Here is a 19,686-nt window from a genome sequence, read left to right as displayed (position 1 = left end):
GATATTCGGGCTTTAATTTACTTTTTTTATTTTATTTATATAGTTTAAAAGATTCAAATGTTCTTTTGGTTTCGAGGCATTCATTGACCGTAACTTATTTGCTACAGTATATTTATGTTTGTTTATGAACGTATTGAGCACGTGTATATAGTGGCGGCTGGCCGATTCTAGGCTATGTTTATTTAGTTGGGATTTGTGTAATTGGTTAGCTTTCCGTGCGTGGTTGTATTTACTTCTTGCCTTGTGGCATTGAGGCCCAAACCATGGTTTTGGTGCAACTTTAAAATTGGAAGTTTTACGTGGTTGTTTATTAATTTGCCGTGGGAACGATTCACGCGCAAACTGTTGGAAAAGATTTGAGATTTTATTCGTAATTGTGTTTAAAAATGTTTGTATGTCATTATTTGGGCGGTTATTCAGCAGCTCTTTTCATTTACTTGTGTATTGTCTTTATTGGATACAAAATCGTTTAGTTTATTAGGATTCCATTAAGGGGGCGGGGGGCGGGGTATGTTTGTAGTGTTTGTTTCTGTGGTCGGGATTAGGGTAACATCAAAGGGTAGATTTACTGTGATAGATAACAGGCTATGGCCATCTGATAAAAGTCCGTCAACGTCAATTATCTCGAACTCGTTTACATTATTAAGTAAATTGATGGACAAAAGGGGAAAGTCAATCACCGAGACATTTCTAAAAGTATGTTTCCTAATATTTGAGTCCTTACCAAAGCGACCATTCATAATAACTATGTTATTAAACTTTCATATTTTTAATAATTTATGTCCCGTGTATGGGTTAATATTTGTGAAGGGTTAGACGTGTTCATCGTGCATTCGTCAATTTGAAAGTGTTGGGATAAAAAGTTATCAAAGTCGGTGTAATCGGGTAAATGGGATGTGTAACCATTAAAGTCGCCAGTTTAAAGAGTATTTTCGAATTGTGTGCATGTATTATTGATTTCATTTTCTAGTAGGAATAGTTCATCATCATTGTGGAATCTTGATTGTTCTGGGGGTATATACACATTACCTATAACGAAATTTTCTTGCCCATTACCTATTTTAAGCCAAAAAATGTACTCATATTTAGAGTCTAGTTGTGTTATATTTAGCTTATTCATAATTTTTTTTTATATAAAATATCACAAACCGCCTGATTTTCGCTTGTAATTTTCTAGCCGCGGCTTAGATAAAAACGTATAATTAGGGATATCGATTATGTCAAATTTATCAATTTTTAGCTCCACTGGCCAAAGGCCAGCGGGGCTTATGTCATGGTCCTGTGTCCGTCGTGTGTGCGTGCGTGCGTGCGTGCGTTAACTTTTTCTTAAAACATCTTCTTCTCCTAAACTACTGGTCCAATTCTGATGAAATTTCTCAGGAATGTTCCTGTGGTGAACCTCTTTCAAATTTGTTCAAATGATGCCCCTGGGGTCAAATTTGACTTTGCCCCTGGGGGTCAAAAAATTGAAAATTTGCTTATATAAGGCCTATTTTGTGCAAACTTTATAAATCTTCTTGTCAAGAACCATTGGGCCTAGGGCTACCAAACTTGGTATGTAGTGACATTTTATAGTCCTCTACCAAGTTTGTTCAAATTATGCACTTGGGGTCAAATTTGACCCTGCCCCGGGGGGTCAAAAAATTGAAAATTTGCTTATATAAGGCCTATTTTGTGAAAACTTTTTATATCTTCTTGTCCATAACCATTGGGCATAGGGCTACCATATTTTGTATGTAGTGACATCTAATAGTCCTCTACCAAGTTTGTTCAAATTATGCCCCTTGGGGGTCAAATTTGACCCCGCCCTGGGGGGTCAAAAAATCGAAAATTTGCTTATATAAGTCCTATTTTGTGCAAACTTTAAAAATCTTCTAGTCCATAACCGTATGGCATAGGGCTACCAAATTTGGAATGTAATGACATCTTATAGTCCTCTACCAAGTTTGTTCAAATTAAGCCCCTGGGATCAAATTTGACCGTTCCCCAGGGGTCACAAAATTGAACATATGCTTATATTGGGCCCGTTTTGTGCAAACTATAAAAATCTTCTTGTCCATAACAATTGGGCCTATTTCTATCAAATTTGGTAGGTTGTGACATCTAATAGTTCTCTACTTAGTTTTTTCAAATTATGCCCCTGGGAACAAATTTGACCTTGCCCCAGGGGTCACAAAAATGAACATATGCTTAAATAAGGCCTATTTTGTGCAAACTTCAAACATCTTCTTGTTCTTAATTATAGAGCCTAGGGCTACTAAATTTGGTATGTTGTGATATCTAATAGTTCTCTACCAAATTTGTTCAAATTATTCCCCAGGGCTCAAATTTGACCCTGTCCCGGGAGGTCACAAAACTGAACATATGACGTTTACCAGGGGAGATTACTGCGGCCGTGTAGCTGTGACCAACAACAACAACAACATCTTGTAAACATGAGATAAAACCCTGTCATTTAGTGCCATTTTAGATCAGACGGTGACTGCTTACATAGGAATTGAAGTAAGAACATGTGTTCTGAATTTTTTTCTTATAAACTGAAAAAAGTCGGGATTTATTTAAATATGTCGAAAGTGACCATATATCCGGATAAAAAAAAATCGGATGACATGTTTATTTAATGCCTTTTTTGTAGTGTTTAAACCAGTTTAATAATATCTTATTGATTTTAAAACACAACTTCCATGAATATAATTATTTCCATAAAAGTCAATATATGATTCTGCATTGTAAACTCAAACTTTGTATCCAAGAGAAGGTGTTGGAATTAATGAAGTGCAATGTTCTTAACTGTCTATATGCTGCTTTTTAATAACTAATGATTCATTGTTCCATTTGTGAATTGTGATTCATGAATTGTGGAGATATGATTGTCAATTGCTCAACGATCTATATAAACTTCTGATCATTTTATAATTTTCTAAATATAAGTTATGAATTGATCTTAGAAGTCATATGTATTACTTAAATAAATAATAAATTTATAAATATAAGAAATAATCTTTAGATTATCATAATATTCTCAGGCCTGTTGGTCTAAGGGATGTGTGGGTTGTTAATTATATGTATGCCCATCTTCGAAGAAGTGGATGTTTATTGTTTTGCACTTGTCGGTCCGTCCGTCATCCGTATGTCCGTCCACCAGATGGTTTCTGGATGATAACTCAAGAACGCTTAGGCCTAGGATCATGACACTTCAAAGGTACATTGATCATGACTCGCAGATGACCCCTGCTGATTTTGAAGTCACTAGGTCAAAGGTCAAGGTCACGGTGACCCGAAATAGTAAAATGTTTTCCGGATGATAACTCAAGAACGCTTATGCCTATGATCATGAAACTTGATAGGTACATTGATCATGACTCGCAGATGAACCCTATTGATTTTCAGGTCACTAGGTCAAAGGTCAAGGTCACGGTGACCGGAAATAGTAAAATGGTTTCCGGATGATAAATCAAGAACGTTTTATGCCTAGGATCATGAAACTTCATAGTTGCATTGATCATGATTCGCAGATGACCCCTATTGATTCTCAGGTGAAAGGTCAAGGTCACTGTGACCCGAAATAGTAAAATGTTTTCTGGATGATAACTCAAGAACGCTTATTCCTAGGATCATGAAACTTCATAGGTACATGGATCATGACTCGCAGATTACCCCTATTGATTTTCAGGTCACTAGGTCAAAGGTCACGGTGACTAAACTTAGAAAAATGGTTTCCGGATTATAACTCAAGAACACTTACGCCTAGGATCACGAAACTTCATAGGTACATTTATCATGACTCGCAGATGACCCCTATTGACTTTCAGGTCACTAGGTCAAAGGTCAAGGTCACGGTGACTTCACACAAAAAAATGGTTTCCGGATGATAACTAAAGAAAGCTAACGCCTAGGATCATGAAACTTCATAGGTACATTAAGCATGACTCACAGATGGACCCCTATTGATTTTCAGGTCACTAGGTCAAAGGTCAAGGTCACAGTGCCAAAAATGTATTCACGCAATGGCTGCCACTTCAACTGACAGCCCATATGGGGGGCATGCATGTTTTACAAACAGCCCTTGTTTGAGATGATTCTTTACAAAGAAAGATGCTACTATTGTATTTGTTATAAATGTGTGAAAGGCTCTAAGAACGAACCAGAGATTATTAACCCTTTACCAAACACCAACAGGATTTTACGGGTTTATAGCTGACGACTTTATAAAAAATTATGATAAAATGAGAAATTGCTCAAGATGAGCAATTTCTTCTTTTATCACAATTATTTCTACCCTACCTGATTATTTCCTTAACATTCCATTACAATGTAATTGTCGTCTGGAACCTTTTTCAAATTGGGAAAGTCCAAAATGTGTAGTTTGGTAAAGGGTTAAAGCATTTTGATTCCTACGGGTCTTGTGAATCTGTTTCAAATCAAATGCGTATATTTGATCTTCAGCATCTAAAAATATGTGAAATAGAAAGAACGACAATATCTTTTGGAGAGATAAATGTACCTACGTTATAAGCAATTGGACTGTGCTTCAAAGGAACAATTCACAGGCTTTTTAGTCTGTTTAGTTAACACGGTAGTAACTTTTTCCACATATAAAAATGTTCACCCTTCCAACTTTAAGCTCCCAATGGGACGAGGGATAGACAGAGAAAGTCACATGCTTGAGTACATTTCAACCCATGCGCATTGCGCGTTTTTTTTTTGCATAAAAAACAGTGGAGCGAAACAGGGCCATCATGGCCCTCTTGTTGTTTCTTGGGTGCACACTATATCATATTTTGAAGTTAATTCATGAAATTCTGGATAATTTGATTTTGTTTTCAGACCACATACATTAAATGATCCTATCGTGAAATTAAAACGTTTGTCAGGCATATTATAATACATATTCAAATTCAAGTTTGATTTTGTAGTTTCATGAGATGGCGCGTGTTCAGCCGAGACTGCGTCACTGTCCGAAGAAAGGGGGAGTGCTTAATCAACATTTTCACAACGAGTTTAAGACGAGGAGCATGGCAAATAAACACAGTTAACACAAAAAGTCACGTTCCCGGTGTGTCACTAAACAACAGTCGTAGTGTGGTTGTCAATCACCGTGTTTCCGGTCGCTTGTCTTGGAGATGTTGCCGGGAACGCTTTTGACATAACTGGGTGGACCTGCATCAGGTATCCGGGCTGTTTCGATGGTAATTTGGTGGGTGAGGGGACGCTTTTTTACCGCGAGTATTGGGTGCTGCTGGAGCCTTTCCGTTGGGGCGACGTGGCGTGTCGGTTCGGACCTCCGGTTCCTCGATAGCTGTGTCCGATTCATCATCGTTTGAGGCTGATTGTACCTCTTGAACAGATTTGGATTCCTTTGGGGGCTCCGTGCTTTGTAGCGGTTGTTGAGTGTCAACACTGATGGCATGATCTGCAGTGATTTTCTGGAAGCGTTGATCAATGCGGGAGGCAACGTCGGAGTTTCTGGAACCGCGCAATACACTATGCCAATCGGGGAACAAGTTCCTGATAACCTCGCCGTGAACAGATAATGCCGCCGGGAATAGCATCTTCACGTTCTTGCTGCCGTATTTGTCACGAGCCGCCTTGAGATCAGGCCACAGATCCTTGCGTGCTTCACTTATCTCACGTGGATAGTCTCGCAATATTCCGAAGTGTGTGATTTTCAACAGTTTTGCACTGTCCATGATTTCATTGACATAGCGAAGGTCAGACACTGTAACAAGTATCGCCCGACCACAAGTGGTTCCTTGTGAACGGGAAACGATGCGCCGGCCAATTCTCCTGGCTTCAACTAAACTGTGTAGAGCAAGATTCATATTGAGTTTGCTTGTCAGGAACTCTCGGATCGTTTAGACACAATCATCCGTACCAACAAACTCGGGGAATCCATTAAAAACAAGGTTGTTACGGAGGGAGCGGGCTTCAATGTCAAGACTTTTGTATTCAAGGAGTCGAAGACGGGCCTCTGTGACGTCATGGACTGCTTTTGAGTGATAAAGACTGTTATTTAAACAATCCAATTTGTAGTTCATAGCATAATTTGTTGATATCATGTCAAGAAGACGGTTTAACTTATGCTCCATGTTCATATTTTCTAACTGCGCACGGGATGTGGCGGAAAACTGGGGGTCACTTTGATGTGGGTGGGGTGAACACGGTATCGACGAGTCACTTGTAGCACGTCTCTTTCGCTTTAAGTCTTATGTTCTCCAATCACTTGAGATGGCCAAAGGGGCATATTTACCTGTGAAGCGATTTGCCATTATTAAATTCGAAAAAAACAAGGTTTTATTAATAAAATAGCTGTCTTTTGTGAACTGCGATGTAAACAACGTCCTCCATTACCCAAGGGAGCTTACTGTTTCTAAAGTTATTAAAAAAATATCTCGTATGTATCTCGTGTAACGTAATTTCATTTAAACTCTAGATTTTGTGATAGCCTTTTGTCCGTCGTCTGTTATGCGTCGTCAACTTTTGCCTTGTTAACACTGAAGGATCCATATTTTTTTCATGACACATGGTCAGATGATTTGTAATACTGATATCTGTGCCGGGTTCGTAAATGATTATGTCTGTTAAAAATATGGCTGCAAGGTGACGGGATATTTTTCTTTATATGGCTATAGTAAAACCTTGAAACTCTCTACAAGTCACATTTAGTCTATTCTTAACCAAACTTGGCATGTTAAATTATGATATCTCGGCTAAATTTCAAAAACTGTTCTCGTTCCTTAATATGGTCATCCGGGAGGGGGGGCTAATTGCCACATTCATTGGTCAATCTACATTAAATTTGGTTGGACAATTTGTTCCAATCAACTCTGGGTAATGTAAACTATTAAAGGTCAATAGATCAAGTAAAAAAAGCATGTTTATACCGAAAAAGTCACTTGCATTGTCTAGTCTTCATGAACATCGGTAGAACATTTGTTCTAACAAAATCTCAGCCGAGTTCAAAAATAACAATTGGTCAGGAAATTAAATATTTATGTTTTTATTCCCGCCAAAAAATAAATCGGAGTCTCCGTCCGTCTGTCCGCCCGTTTGTGCGTCCGTCCTTCCGTCCGAAACTTTGTCCAGAGCATACGTCCAAATCTATTCAATAGATTTACTTTAAACTTAGAATATAAACAGATGGCAACAAGGAGGAGTGCAGTGACCAAGAACCATAACTCTATCTACCTTGGTTTTTGAATTATCTCCCCTTTTATATAATTTTTAAGTAAATTTTTGTCCGGAGCATAACTCCAAATTTACTGAAGGGATTAACTTGAAACTTTAAATAAAAACAGATGGCAAGTAAAAGAAGTGCAGTGACAAAGATAACACTATCTACCTTAGTTTTTGAATTAATTCCCTTTATTCAATTTCAAAGTAAATTTTTGTCCGGAGCATAACTCTAAATCTACTGGAGGAATTGTCTTGAAACATTAAATATAAACAAATGGCAAGTAGGAGAAACGCAGTGACTCAGAACCATTACTCTATCTATCTTAGTTTTTGAATAATCTTCCTCTTTTTAATTTCAAAGTAAATTTTTTGTCCAAAAAAAAACTCTAAATCTACTGAAGGGATTTACTTGAAACTTAAAATATAAGCAGATGCCATCATGGCAAGTAGGAGAAGTGCAGTGACAAAGAACTATAACTCTATCAACCTTAGTTTTTGAATTATTTCCCTTTATTTAATTTCAAAGTAAATTTTTGTCCGGAGCATTACTCTGTATATACTGAAGGGATTTACTTGAAACTAGAAATATAAACATATGGCAACTAGTAGAAGTGCAGTGAACACGTACCACAACTCTATCGGCCGTTTTTAATTACCTCCCTTTTTTCATTTCCATATATTTTTGTTTCTACAGCATTACTCCAACACTACATAACTAATTTATCCTTGAAATATAAATAGATGACACAGGTGCCATGTTTTACAAATATTATTCTACTCTCTAAAACAAATTTTCTCAAACAAGCAAACACATTTCAGCGGGAATTTTTGCACTACTGTGGCAAGCTCTTGTTTAAAGTACTTTCATTATTCTGGTCTCTTCCTTGTGATACTAGTTCAGTTCCCAAGGATCTCAGGTAAGCGCCTTAGGGCCCATGGACCTTTTAATGGTAGACTAACAGTAAAACAAAACAGAGGATATTTTCAGATTTGAATATTGGTATTTTACAGGTCTTAAACTTTAACTGTAATGTATTGCAGATTCGTTTTGTTTCAAAGGTCATCTGAAAAATTTACTTAAAAGATATTTTCGTATTATAATACCATATAAATATTGTACAAATCTGTATGTTGATAAGTTTAAAATGCTAATTTTCCTCTTACATGGCCTTGTATTTCAAGATAGAATATTTTCCTTCCCAGAGGAAAGAGGTCTGGGTTTGAATCCCAGTGGGGGCTTCAGAGGATGATTAATTTTTAGAAAAATGATTATATTTGCTCAACTTTGTCCTTAACTTAACCAAACAACTCTGAAAATTTCTATAAATGAATAAGGTTTCTGAAAATTTAATTATGCAAGAAACATTTATAAATTAAGGGTACAATAAGACAGCAAACTTAGAATAGACATCATTTTGAGTTTTTTGGTATCAATTGAACATACAAAGGAGAAATTATTCGGTTTAAATATCATCAATACAAAAGCCTGTTTTTTGTACAGCGTTTGGTTTTTCGAATAGATATGACAAAATAGACATAATTGTGTACTGGAATTTGTCCGGCGAGTTGAATTGTATATACCATTTCCCTGCGAGAAATTTTAAAAAGACATTTATTTCTCACAAAATGAGCTTGAAAAGTAAACAACAACGGGGTTTGATTTTACATTCATATAATTTTTGTCAAGGTACTTCTTCCCCGTACCCCGGGTACTTTGAAGACTACTTCACCAGACACCAATTTAAAATGATAATTTTGGGTACCCCGGTATACTTACAGGCACTCCAATCCTTCATAATAAAATGATTTAGTACCCACATTTGTTCAAGAAAACTTTTCGTACCCAATTTTTTGTCGTACCCACATTTTTTTCTTACCCACAATGTTTGTTCGCAAATTTTGTTTCGCTCCTAAATTATTTTTGGCATAAATTTCTCGTACCCAAAATTTTCGTACCCATTTTTTTCGTACCCATATTTTTCAGACCAAACATTTTTATTTACCCGAATTTATTTGTACATAATTTTTTCGTACCCACATTTTCTTCGTAACCAAAATGTTCATACCCACAGTTTTTTTCGTACCCAAAATTTTCGCTCTCACATTTTTTTACCCAAAATTTTCGTACCCTATTTTCTAGTTCCCACTCATTCCATCCCGCGAAACCCTTAAGGTGTAGCAACTCTAGTATTTAATCAGATAGTTTGGCTTTTAGTTTTAACACGTCCGGTTCTATTTTCTCGAAAAGTTTTGCGACAGTGTCGTCTAATGTTTGTTCACACATAGAGCACGTGCAATGCCCCCCTTGCCATTGCCAGAGACAGGCCCGGAAGTGGTGAATGACGGCGTCCTCCGCGCTCGCCCAATAACTGCAACGGTAAAATACAAAATTAACAATGAAATACCACAACGAAACCACTAGTTAAATGATAAGCATAAAATAATATTACCCTATTGCTTAATTGCATGACTATATGTCTTCTTTTTTTTCCTCAAAAGCTTTTATCAATAGGTTAAGCTTGAATACAAAATAAAGACTGTTTCTTATTCCTTGATTTTAATAATAATAATAATCCATAACCGGGCCTTAATGCACTAAGAAAAGGGTTAAAACATTATCAAAATGTGATATCAATTGCTCATAGAAGGCTCTCTCAAATACCTTTGACATAACAGGTAAAAGACTCACTGGTCTGTAGTTACTTTTATCTAAAATACTGTTTTTCTTATGAATCGGTACAATTTGAATTTTTTTGTTACCTGGGAAAATTGATTGATCTATACATCTATTTATCATATCTGTAAGTGGTTGGGTAACAACAGGTGAAGCTATTTTAAGCATTTTAACTGAGATATTATCACACCCTGTTGCGTTTTTGGTACTCATTTTTTCTATTTGTTTAAAAACACAATTTTCAGAAACAGGCTTAAAAACTAACTTATCATCTTTAATACATATGATTTTTTATCACATGATACATTGCTATCACCTATATTTTTTGCAACATTTATGTAAAAGTCATTGAAAACATTGCTTATCTCTTCCTTGTCAGATATCAAAACATCATTCTCACTAAGTACAAAATTCTTTTGAAAAGTATTATTTGTTAAAAAAGGGTAAGGCCAGTATTTTTTAATTTTCTGTTTTACGGGAAATTTTTCAAAAAAATTGAGTCGGGGGGGATAAATAAAAATAAAAGCATGAAAAGTGAGCAGTCTACCAAAATAATAAAAATAAAACTGTCTTAACCGATAATTTTTTTTTTATTTTAGAAAATTTAAAATTCAGCCAATTTAACCATATGTATACTTGCATTAACCTTTACGTGTTTTATATATATCTCATTACACTGTTGTAGAAGCTTTTATAATAATAGTAAACATATGTTTATATATATATTTATAGGTAAACGCACCTTTCGCATGTATTATACTATATTGCTTTAATAGGGACTATTGAACACGCCAGGTGTGTAGTGTAGTGTAGTGATCATTACACTTTTGTTGAGTGTATATCATATGTATGTTTATAACAAATATAGCATGCATTTGACTTTAATAAAAAAGACTTGAACACGTTTTACATTGTTTAATAGCTTTAACAAGCAACTTTGTAACTTTCATCCATGGGTGGAATATGCACACTAAAAATACTCTTTAATATACAACAGACTTGCTTTATATCATAGCTTTAACAACCAACTTTGTAACTTTCATCCATGGGTGGAATATGCACACTAAAAATACTCTTTAATATACAACAGACTTGCTTTATATCATAGCTTTAACAACCAACTTTGTAACATTTATCCATGGGTGGAATATGCACACTAAAAAATAATACGATAATTTGTATCAATCATGAGAAAAAAAAGAGCCAGTAACAGGAAAATGGACCTTAGGACGATTGCGACCGTTTTGGCTCCAAAAGAGCAGTCTGATAAGGATCCAAACTTGAACTGATCTTGTTCCAAACTTTGGGTAGTGAAAGTTCTAGTGCATAAAATGTGAATATTTCATTTAAGAAACCGAGAGTTATACAGTTTAATATGAAAACATGTGCTGCATTTCATTTTCTTATGCAGAGAGTTTATAGTGTTTATATATATAAAGTGAACACAAAATACATGTATGTAACGTTCATATCCATTCATATCCATGATCAAGAAAACTATCAATATAATAATGGCTTAAACAACATACATATTAATTTTCACCATGTCCTAAATTAACAAAACAATACAAACACGATGACTTACAAGGAACTCAATATATGATACCATACAACAGTTTGTGTTGCAATCGTGCTTCCACCTATATCTCCCACATATAAACATCTCTGAATTCGTAACATCTAAATAATAAAATTTGAAATACAAATGCAACAAGTGTTCCGCAGTGGGAGACATATGCTCCGAATCGTGGCCTTGACCGTGACCTTGACCTAGTGACCTTAAAATTAATAAGGGGTCATCTGCCAGTCATAATCAATGTACCTATGAAATTTCATGATCCTAGGCCTAAGCATTCTTGTGATATCATCCTGAAACCATTTGGTGGACGGACGGACCGACCGACGGACCGACCGACATGTGCAAAACAGTATACCCCCTCTTCTTCGAAGGGGGCATAATAATCATCAAAAATCATTTTTTTGAAAACAACATGTTTGATGACCACAATACATCTCACAAAACAAAATCAATATCGAAATGTATTTAACGTTTGTATTTGTAAATGTCACTTTACATGAGTGCAAAAATTATCCTAGAAAATCCAGAGAGTAAAAGGTTGGACATTTATAATAATTGCATGCACATGTGTAACAATTTCACAATCGGTTTGATTGGTAACATGTACTATTTTTAAATATTAAGAATAATAAGAGAATATGGAAAAAAAGTTTTTAAGTAACAATGACCCAGCTGGCCCAAAATGCAATTCATGGCTAGGTACCTGTTGTTGGCCGAAAACCTTAACTTTAATGTCTAAGTACAAAAAGTACAATATTAAATGGGCATACTTCTGCTAAATGGCAGGTTTGATATATATTAAAGGCCTTGGAGTGTTTCTTATCATGGTGATCTCGAAAACATGTATACAGTGTTAAGTATGCAATTCTAAATGTATGACTTTAGAAGAAACAAACATATAACTGTTGCAGGCAGTACAAGTACAAAAAGAGGAATAATTGTGCAAAATTGGTGGATTGAGTTAAGTTTGTATATGATGTGATTTCTAGTGCATCGCGCATGGCAATTCTTTAAAGTGACCTGATAAAAGATATGAGCAACTTCATTTGTCATACATGCGAACAACAAAGACACAGATAAGCCTGTGTATTCACACTGTCTAATCAGCGTATTTTTTGCCACTGCATCATTACTATAGAAATTAGTACAAAATTACAAATTTATTTGTTTGCATAGTCGACATTACTTGTCGTGAAATGCTGCCTTATATTGTGAAAATAGGGGATATAACTTCGAGTTGTATATGCTTTTATCAAGTGCTATTATCTAAAAGTTTCCTTTTATTTGTTTTGTTATAAACTTTTCTCATTGTGATATCGCAATTTTCATTGACTTAGTTAAGATTATTTACTATATATTTATTGTATACATTCAATATTTGCATGTACAATGCGTATTTATATACTCCATAACTTTGATTTCTATTGATTGTTGTAATTGTTGTTTGGCGAAATAAATTTATATTTTCATATCTCACTTTTTTACACCCTTTATATACTATGCACGAATCAGATTTCCAACCACGACGAAACATAAACCAGACTGCAAATTCCGTGACAACGACTACACGAGCCAGTCTAAAGGCTAGAAATTTCGGAATCTGCACGTAGATCAATAATAAATCCATATATTTATGTGTCATAACAGCCGTACGGCTAGACAATCTCCATATGAACAGCTATACGAATAGAGCCGTATGACTAGCCTCTTGTCTACCAGTACGGGGCCGTACGGCTAGCCTCTTGTCTACCCGTACGGGGCCATACGACTAGCCACTGCCAATAAAAAAAGCATGTTAAATTAGTTAATTTGCTACTGTTGTGAAATAAGGTCACTTCCAACAGCCTTGCTGTTGGGCTAGCTTTTTAGCGACGTAGTTTAGGTGTCGGACTACCACTCTGGAGGTCGTGGGTTCAATCCCCGGCTTGAGCTCAGTATTTTCACAATAATGGCGACGAGGCAAAAAAGAACTGTGAATGCGGGAATGGGTCTGAGCTGTTTAATGGTTTCTGGGAGGGCCATGCGGATGCAAGACATGCTGTAGCGGGCGTGTCTGGGCCTTGAAACATTAAAAGGGGGAGAAGTGTAGTGAAATAAGGTCACTTCCAACAGCCATGCTGTTGGGCTAGCTCTTTAGCGACGTAGTTAAAGTGTCGGACTACCACTCTGGAGGTCATGGGTTCAATCCCCGGCTTGAGCTCAGTATTTTCACAATACTACTGTGTCAAGAAAAAATAATGAAAAAATTGGAATTCATAGGTTTGGATACTATACGCCTTTTCTGGTGACTTTGACCGACATATGAACATTCGGAACCAATGTTATTTTCTTCAGAAGCTGTGTTGCATACGTTTTGCTAAATGAAAAATATATATGGGTGGGTGGGGAATGGAATTATTGATGCAAGTACATGTGGTCCAGTACTCATGTTCATCATAAAGAAACGTAAAGTAGTACTTCTTGGACATTTTTGGGATGTTAATGTTTATCAATAAAATATTACAGGATCTACATTTTAATAAATATGCATGTTTATTAAACCTACCGGTTGATTGTGTAGACATAGCGATGTACATGACATCATGGTTTGTTAAGGGAGTGCCAATGGCCTAACGTCTCCGATTTCAACTCCCTAGGTTTTCTGTCGGGGTTACCTCACCCTTAGCCTTTGCCGATCCAACGACAAACCACAAGGCAGTGGTTTCCTACTTAACCCTGTAGGCGGGGAACCTTATATCCCTGGGAACACAGGGGCCATTTTACCCTTTGGCTGGGGGTCTGTTCATGGGCATCAGGGCATTTCCATACGCCGGTGGGCCTGGCATGCCGCATTTCTGGGGGCAGACCACCTCCGAGTCCTTGTAGTTCAGCCTGAGGCCGCGAGGTACTCAGTTGACGTGTGTCGCCACTAGGAGGCACTACATAGGACTTGTCTGTAGAGAGGCTATGTACTGGCAGTGAAGACTTACGCACTTCAGCTTCATTTTCGCGCAGGGCTAGCCAGCGGTATAGGCTGAAAGCGAAGGTGACAAGCACGCAGGGCCCAACACTACACACAAGACGCATCAACAGACCATTTGACCATTTTTTTTAAAAATACAGACTGGCCCCGTCACCGACCTGTCCGTGTGGCACAGAAGACCAAACAGCTGAACACATCCTCCAAAGATGTAAACGTCACGACCAGGAGCGAGCTACAAAGTGGCCCCAGGACACAACCCTCCATCAGAAACTTTATGGAGACGTGGATGACCTGAGACGGACCACATCATTTATCGAAGAAACTGGTGTGATCGTGTAGAGCGAACGCCAAGAAGAAGAAGAAGAAGATTAAACCTACCCAAAAATTTTCAACACATCGAATGTTATAGATGGCGACACCTCTGCATCGTCTGCAAAAAACGCTAGTTATTTTTAAATTTGTATTACTTAATATGGGAATGATGTCAACGATTCTGTTCAGAAAATTTATTTTTCTTATTGAGATAGTTTCAGTTCCGTTTTAATTATTTTAAATTTGAAATACGCTACGTTTGTCTCATTGTTGTTTAAATCCGCCATTTCCGAAATGCAATATAAAAATCATTTGTTAAGTACTCACCGATTGGCTAATAGCGTGTGGTATTGGCTGCAATAGCCAATGAAAATCGCTGACGCTTTACATGTCGACTGCGCACAACGAAACAACCCGTATTATAAAAACAAATTTTGAACAACACTTTCGGCAAACTGCGAATTTTTATTTTTAGTTTAGGATAAAATACCAGGTCGGCGGGTGATATGTAAATAAAAAAAACGAAAATGACTTTTATTTTTATTTGTATTTGTCGAAAAATAGGGTCGGTCGCTCCCGTAAAACAGAAAATTAAAAAATGCTGGCCTAACACTTTTATAATATGATTGCATGTCAACCATTGTGCACTAGAGTGAGATTGCATTGTCAGAATTGAAATTAATCGTTAACTTTAGTCAGTTTGAATTGCTAGCTCCGGTCGCTAAGTTCATATTTGCATGGTAACCATTGTATTCTAACGTCAAATTGCATTATAACCATTGGGCACTACAGTACGTTTGTATGACAACTAAGGTTTAATAACACGGCAACTAATGCACACAAAAATATCGATTTGATTGCAAACATTTTTCAATAAAATCAAATAAAATCGCAACCATTGTGCACGCACGTAAGCTGGCATGGCATCAATAACAAAATAGATAATCGAATGCACGGAAACTACAATAAGATTACATGGCAATGGATTTGCTCAATGTTCAGATTGCTAAGCAGCCAGTATTAAAGTAAAAACTACATAATTCTTGGTTTCGTATACATCATATTACCTTTTGAACCCGGCCTTGACGTAAAATTCGTGTGTGTGCAATCCGCCAGAATACACCCGATCAGGCATGGTCACGTGCTTCACCCGGTCATTCCAAGGGCGCGTGCTGTTCAAGTACTGTCCTACCTTGAATTGCGAGCCAGTGCTCTTCAAGTTCGGTGAGATAATGTGAATTTTCACGAGAAACGTGACGCCCGCGGCGTCGGGATATTTAGCGAACAATTCGTCCTGCAAGTACACATTAAATTAATGTTAACTTTGTGCTGTGCCGTCAAAAAATCTTAAAACACATGATCGCATCTTATTTTAATGTCACTAGTCTGTCCATTCCATATCTAAATAGTATTAAAGTTGCTGATTATGATCGTCTTGTATCAGTTCAGCAGAGATAGTCACTTGCATGTTCATCAAAGAATAATCTTTGGCGGACATATTTCTACAACTGGAGGGAAGACTGCATACCAAAATTGACATCCACGGCAGTCCCCGGTTGGATATAAGGTTCTCATCCGTGTCCACAAGAGCGAGATAACGGTATCCACGCAGGCGCGCCAGGCAATCAACTATCGTAATTTGTTCATCATTCCATGATTGATAGGTATTCTCACCGGTCACATGGTTAATTTGGTCTGCGTCAATGACATGTAAAAAATATGAGCAAAATGTTGATGAAGGTAAAACGGTCATAGACCGCAATTTCCTTTGACACTATTTTTCCACAAAGTATCAGTTCTTTGAAGCAGTATTTTTAATCTATTTTTATATAGATTTAAGCCAATATATTTACGCACATTGACCTTCGATAGGGCCTAATGCTATAACTCTCTATGGTGTGCAACGGCATTATTTCTTCGCAAAAGAACATTTATCAAAAAAGGTAAAATCTATATATTTTCTATGATAGATCGAATGACCCAAGCACATTAGCAATAAATAAGTATCGTAAAATACACTTCTTTGTCTGATACCAGGATAGAACCTTGTCTAAAAACCTCGTGACTAATTTTAGGCATCGAATACTTTTTAATTGACTAAGAAAAATGAATAAATCGAACAGTATTTATTAACAAAAACATGCTTAACCATCGGTTGGGTATGCGAAGGGAACTGTATCAGCCATTCCGAGCGCACGGTAGTGCTGCAGTACCCGAGTCGCCTCATGGTTCAAGTCATGAGTGAACAGGAGCACCTTGGTGACGCCCAGCCGTCGATGCAGCTCGAACCAGCTGAGCAGGTCGTCTGCTGCCTTGCTGCCGTAGGCGATCTGAAAATTGGAAGTCCTAACGATAAAGTTGATAATTTAGTCATATGTGCATACGCCATATAAAACAGTGATGGTAGGTTCGATCTAAGCCATGATTCTTTAAAATCTTTCAAAACAAACAGGATCGATAGTGTGCGTTTTCAAAAACAACGCCTTTGATGCCTGAATGTGTAATAGATGGGATTGTACTTTACCAAGCTGCGATGTATGCCGAGTCAGACATTTAAAGACCTGTTTCTAGAAACAAGCCTATGTAGGAGCGTTAACAATAACAAGTAAACGTTAAAGCATCCTGTGATTATGCTTTCGGTATTACATCATTTATAATGATTCCAGTAATCATAGATAATTATAAACTGCGTAAATTCATGGATTAGAGCAGGCAAACAATCTTACCTGAGAACAAACGGCGATCTCGTTTTTGTGCGCATGCGCGAATGTCACGGGTAGGTACCAGTCGAATAAGCTATGGCACTCCTTATTGTGGCCCTCTAGGGTTGCAACTTCTGGTAGCTCTCCGAATCGGGAGGTAAGGTTGGAGCAGACAAACTGCATGGCCGACATGTTCGACAAAAGATTCGACCATATGATCCTGGTCGCCGGCACCGACTGCACTTCACCGGATGTAAACCGCACACAGCACTTGTACGTATTGTTGATTAGATTTTTATTCTCCCATCCCACGATGTCGATCGTGTCCCAGATATGTTCAGACGATGAGTTTCCGGCGACGGCAGAGAAAAGGACGATATTGTTGTCAAAGTGTCGGACCTTTTTTAAAGGGGGTTTGAACAGATCTTTACCTTCGCCAATTAATTTCGGGTCCGGTGTATCAATGGTCAATTCAAACATGTCTCGATGCATCTGAAATCAAATAGATTTGTACGAATTTGTACTGGAATTTGGACAAAATCAACATATTCGTTGGTAGTAAACAAGACCATATTGCCCAGCAAACATGCGTCGTCAATACAACGTCAGGTTATGGTCGGATTTTGGTTGGCTGGTTATCAACCAAATGCCAACGTTGATACAACGTTTAAATACTAACATCAATACAACGTCAGTAATCAACGTTGTACCAACATTATATATTGGTAAAAGTTAACCTTAAATGACGATCACCCAACCGGTGTGGTTTAAACCATTCCAAATATGAAAGAAGGGGCAAATAGCTTGTAAACATAAGTTTACCTCCCTCCGTATAAGACTGCCAATTAACTTGGATGACACTGGACGTTTGGGCTAGGGAAGCTAACTTTTACATTATAAGGACATACAGTTATTACATGCGCGCGGATCGTTACCAAACTAATGCATTATTCAAGACTGCATTGACATAATTCGCGTTTTGTGAGTTGCAATCTGTCAAAGTAAACTAGATGAAATTTATATCTTCCATGAATAATGAAAAAAAAAAAAATCAATAATGATCATTTTAAACGTTGGTGTAAATACAATTGCAAGTGCATTTTAATAATAAAATGAAATATATAGTACTTATACATTACTGTTGTTGATTTTAAAGGGGCCTTTCCACAGATTTTGGCATGTTTTGATGTTTGTCATAAAATGCTTTATATTGATAAATGTAAACATTAAATCAAAACGGCTCCAGTAAAAAATCAAGAATAAAATTTAAAAAAAGGAAAAAAAAAACAGTAGCCCTAAGCAGGGCTCAAACCAGTGACCCCCGGAGTCCTGGAGTAAAAATCAATCAGGCCGCTCGGCCATCCTGCCAGGTATTTATTAGCGACTTATTTTATACATTATATATGCAATCTTCGTAGTTTCACAAAATTAAACGACAACAACATAACTCTCCAAATTATTCAATCGTTTCGCGTTGCAACGCTTTATAATTTTCAGTTTTTTAAATCGTCAAAAGATGCATTTAATGGCTATATTAGATCATGTTAAATGTTCAGTATAACTGTTTCCTCACAAAGATCATAACTAAAACGAAAATTTGCGAATCTGAAACAACTTTTTTCAATGTTGTCAATTTACCAAAGCGTGAAAAGATCCCTTTAAGGTCTCAAAAAGTATATATATTTCGTTCTTACAAAGTATTAATAAACATAACAACAATAAGTGAAGTCGACGTCTTTCAGTGACGCAACGTTGTTTGGCGGAACAAAGGGAGTTATACATTTTATTACACATAATATCACACACTATACGATGATAGGTTAAAAACATATTAGAAATAATATAATGTATAATTTTTCCAATTTAAACATTTCTATACACCGTAATTATACGTACGTTCATGAATTCCGTGCCTTCCAATGGGTTGAGGTAGTAGTGCCATTGATTTTCAATGTCATTAGCGCTTTTTAAATACAGCCGGTATATAAACACTGCCCACACGACCAGGGGCAACGAAACGAACAACTTGGCACACAGTCGACAACTTTTTATAAGCATTTTGGCCCAGGTGGTATACTAGAACATGCAAATATAAACTCGCCGTAATCATGTTTGCTCAGGTTAACATGCTAATTAACGCTCGCAGTGAGTATTATACTGGAACATATAAGAACACAGTCACACTGGCCATATTTGCACAGGTTAATAATGAAACATATACAGACTTACTTGCCGTGAGTAGCATGAACCAACAAGGGAGGCAACCCGTTATGTCACAATT

At 36.9% G+C, this 19,686-nt stretch overlaps 1 protein-coding gene and 1 long non-coding RNA gene across 2 annotated transcripts; one reads left to right on the top strand and one right to left on the bottom strand.

The window, feature by feature from the left end:
• The first annotated feature begins 2,104 nt into the window (after positions 1–2,104).
• Positions 2,105–6,081, top strand: LOC127877071 (uncharacterized). The gene is made up of 2 exons (XR_008048240.1): positions 2,105–2,502; positions 4,917–6,081. It is a non-coding gene; the product is annotated as an uncharacterized LOC127877071 (long non-coding RNA).
• A 3,116-nt stretch (positions 6,082–9,197) lies between these two features.
• LOC127867788 (uncharacterized) lies at positions 9,198–19,642 on the bottom strand. The gene is made up of 6 exons (XM_052409278.1): positions 19,302–19,642; positions 17,430–17,897; positions 16,853–17,033; positions 16,232–16,398; positions 15,771–15,997; positions 9,198–9,545 (listed from the first exon to the last, which is right to left on the bottom strand). Exons 1-6 carry the CDS (start codon positions 19,461–19,463, stop codon positions 9,368–9,370), a joined length of 1,383 nt encoding a protein of 460 aa, XP_052265238.1. The 5' UTR covers positions 19,464–19,642; the 3' UTR covers positions 9,198–9,367.
• Between the last annotated feature and the right edge of the window lie 44 nt (positions 19,643–19,686).

This window comes from Dreissena polymorpha, chromosome 1 (assembly GCF_020536995.1).
Source record: "Dreissena polymorpha isolate Duluth1 chromosome 1, UMN_Dpol_1.0, whole genome shotgun sequence".
NCBI classification, from domain to species: domain Eukaryota; kingdom Metazoa; phylum Mollusca; class Bivalvia; order Myida; family Dreissenidae; genus Dreissena; species Dreissena polymorpha.
Note: the sequence above shows the minus strand (reverse complement) of the source record. Positions and strands in the feature narration are given on the sequence as shown.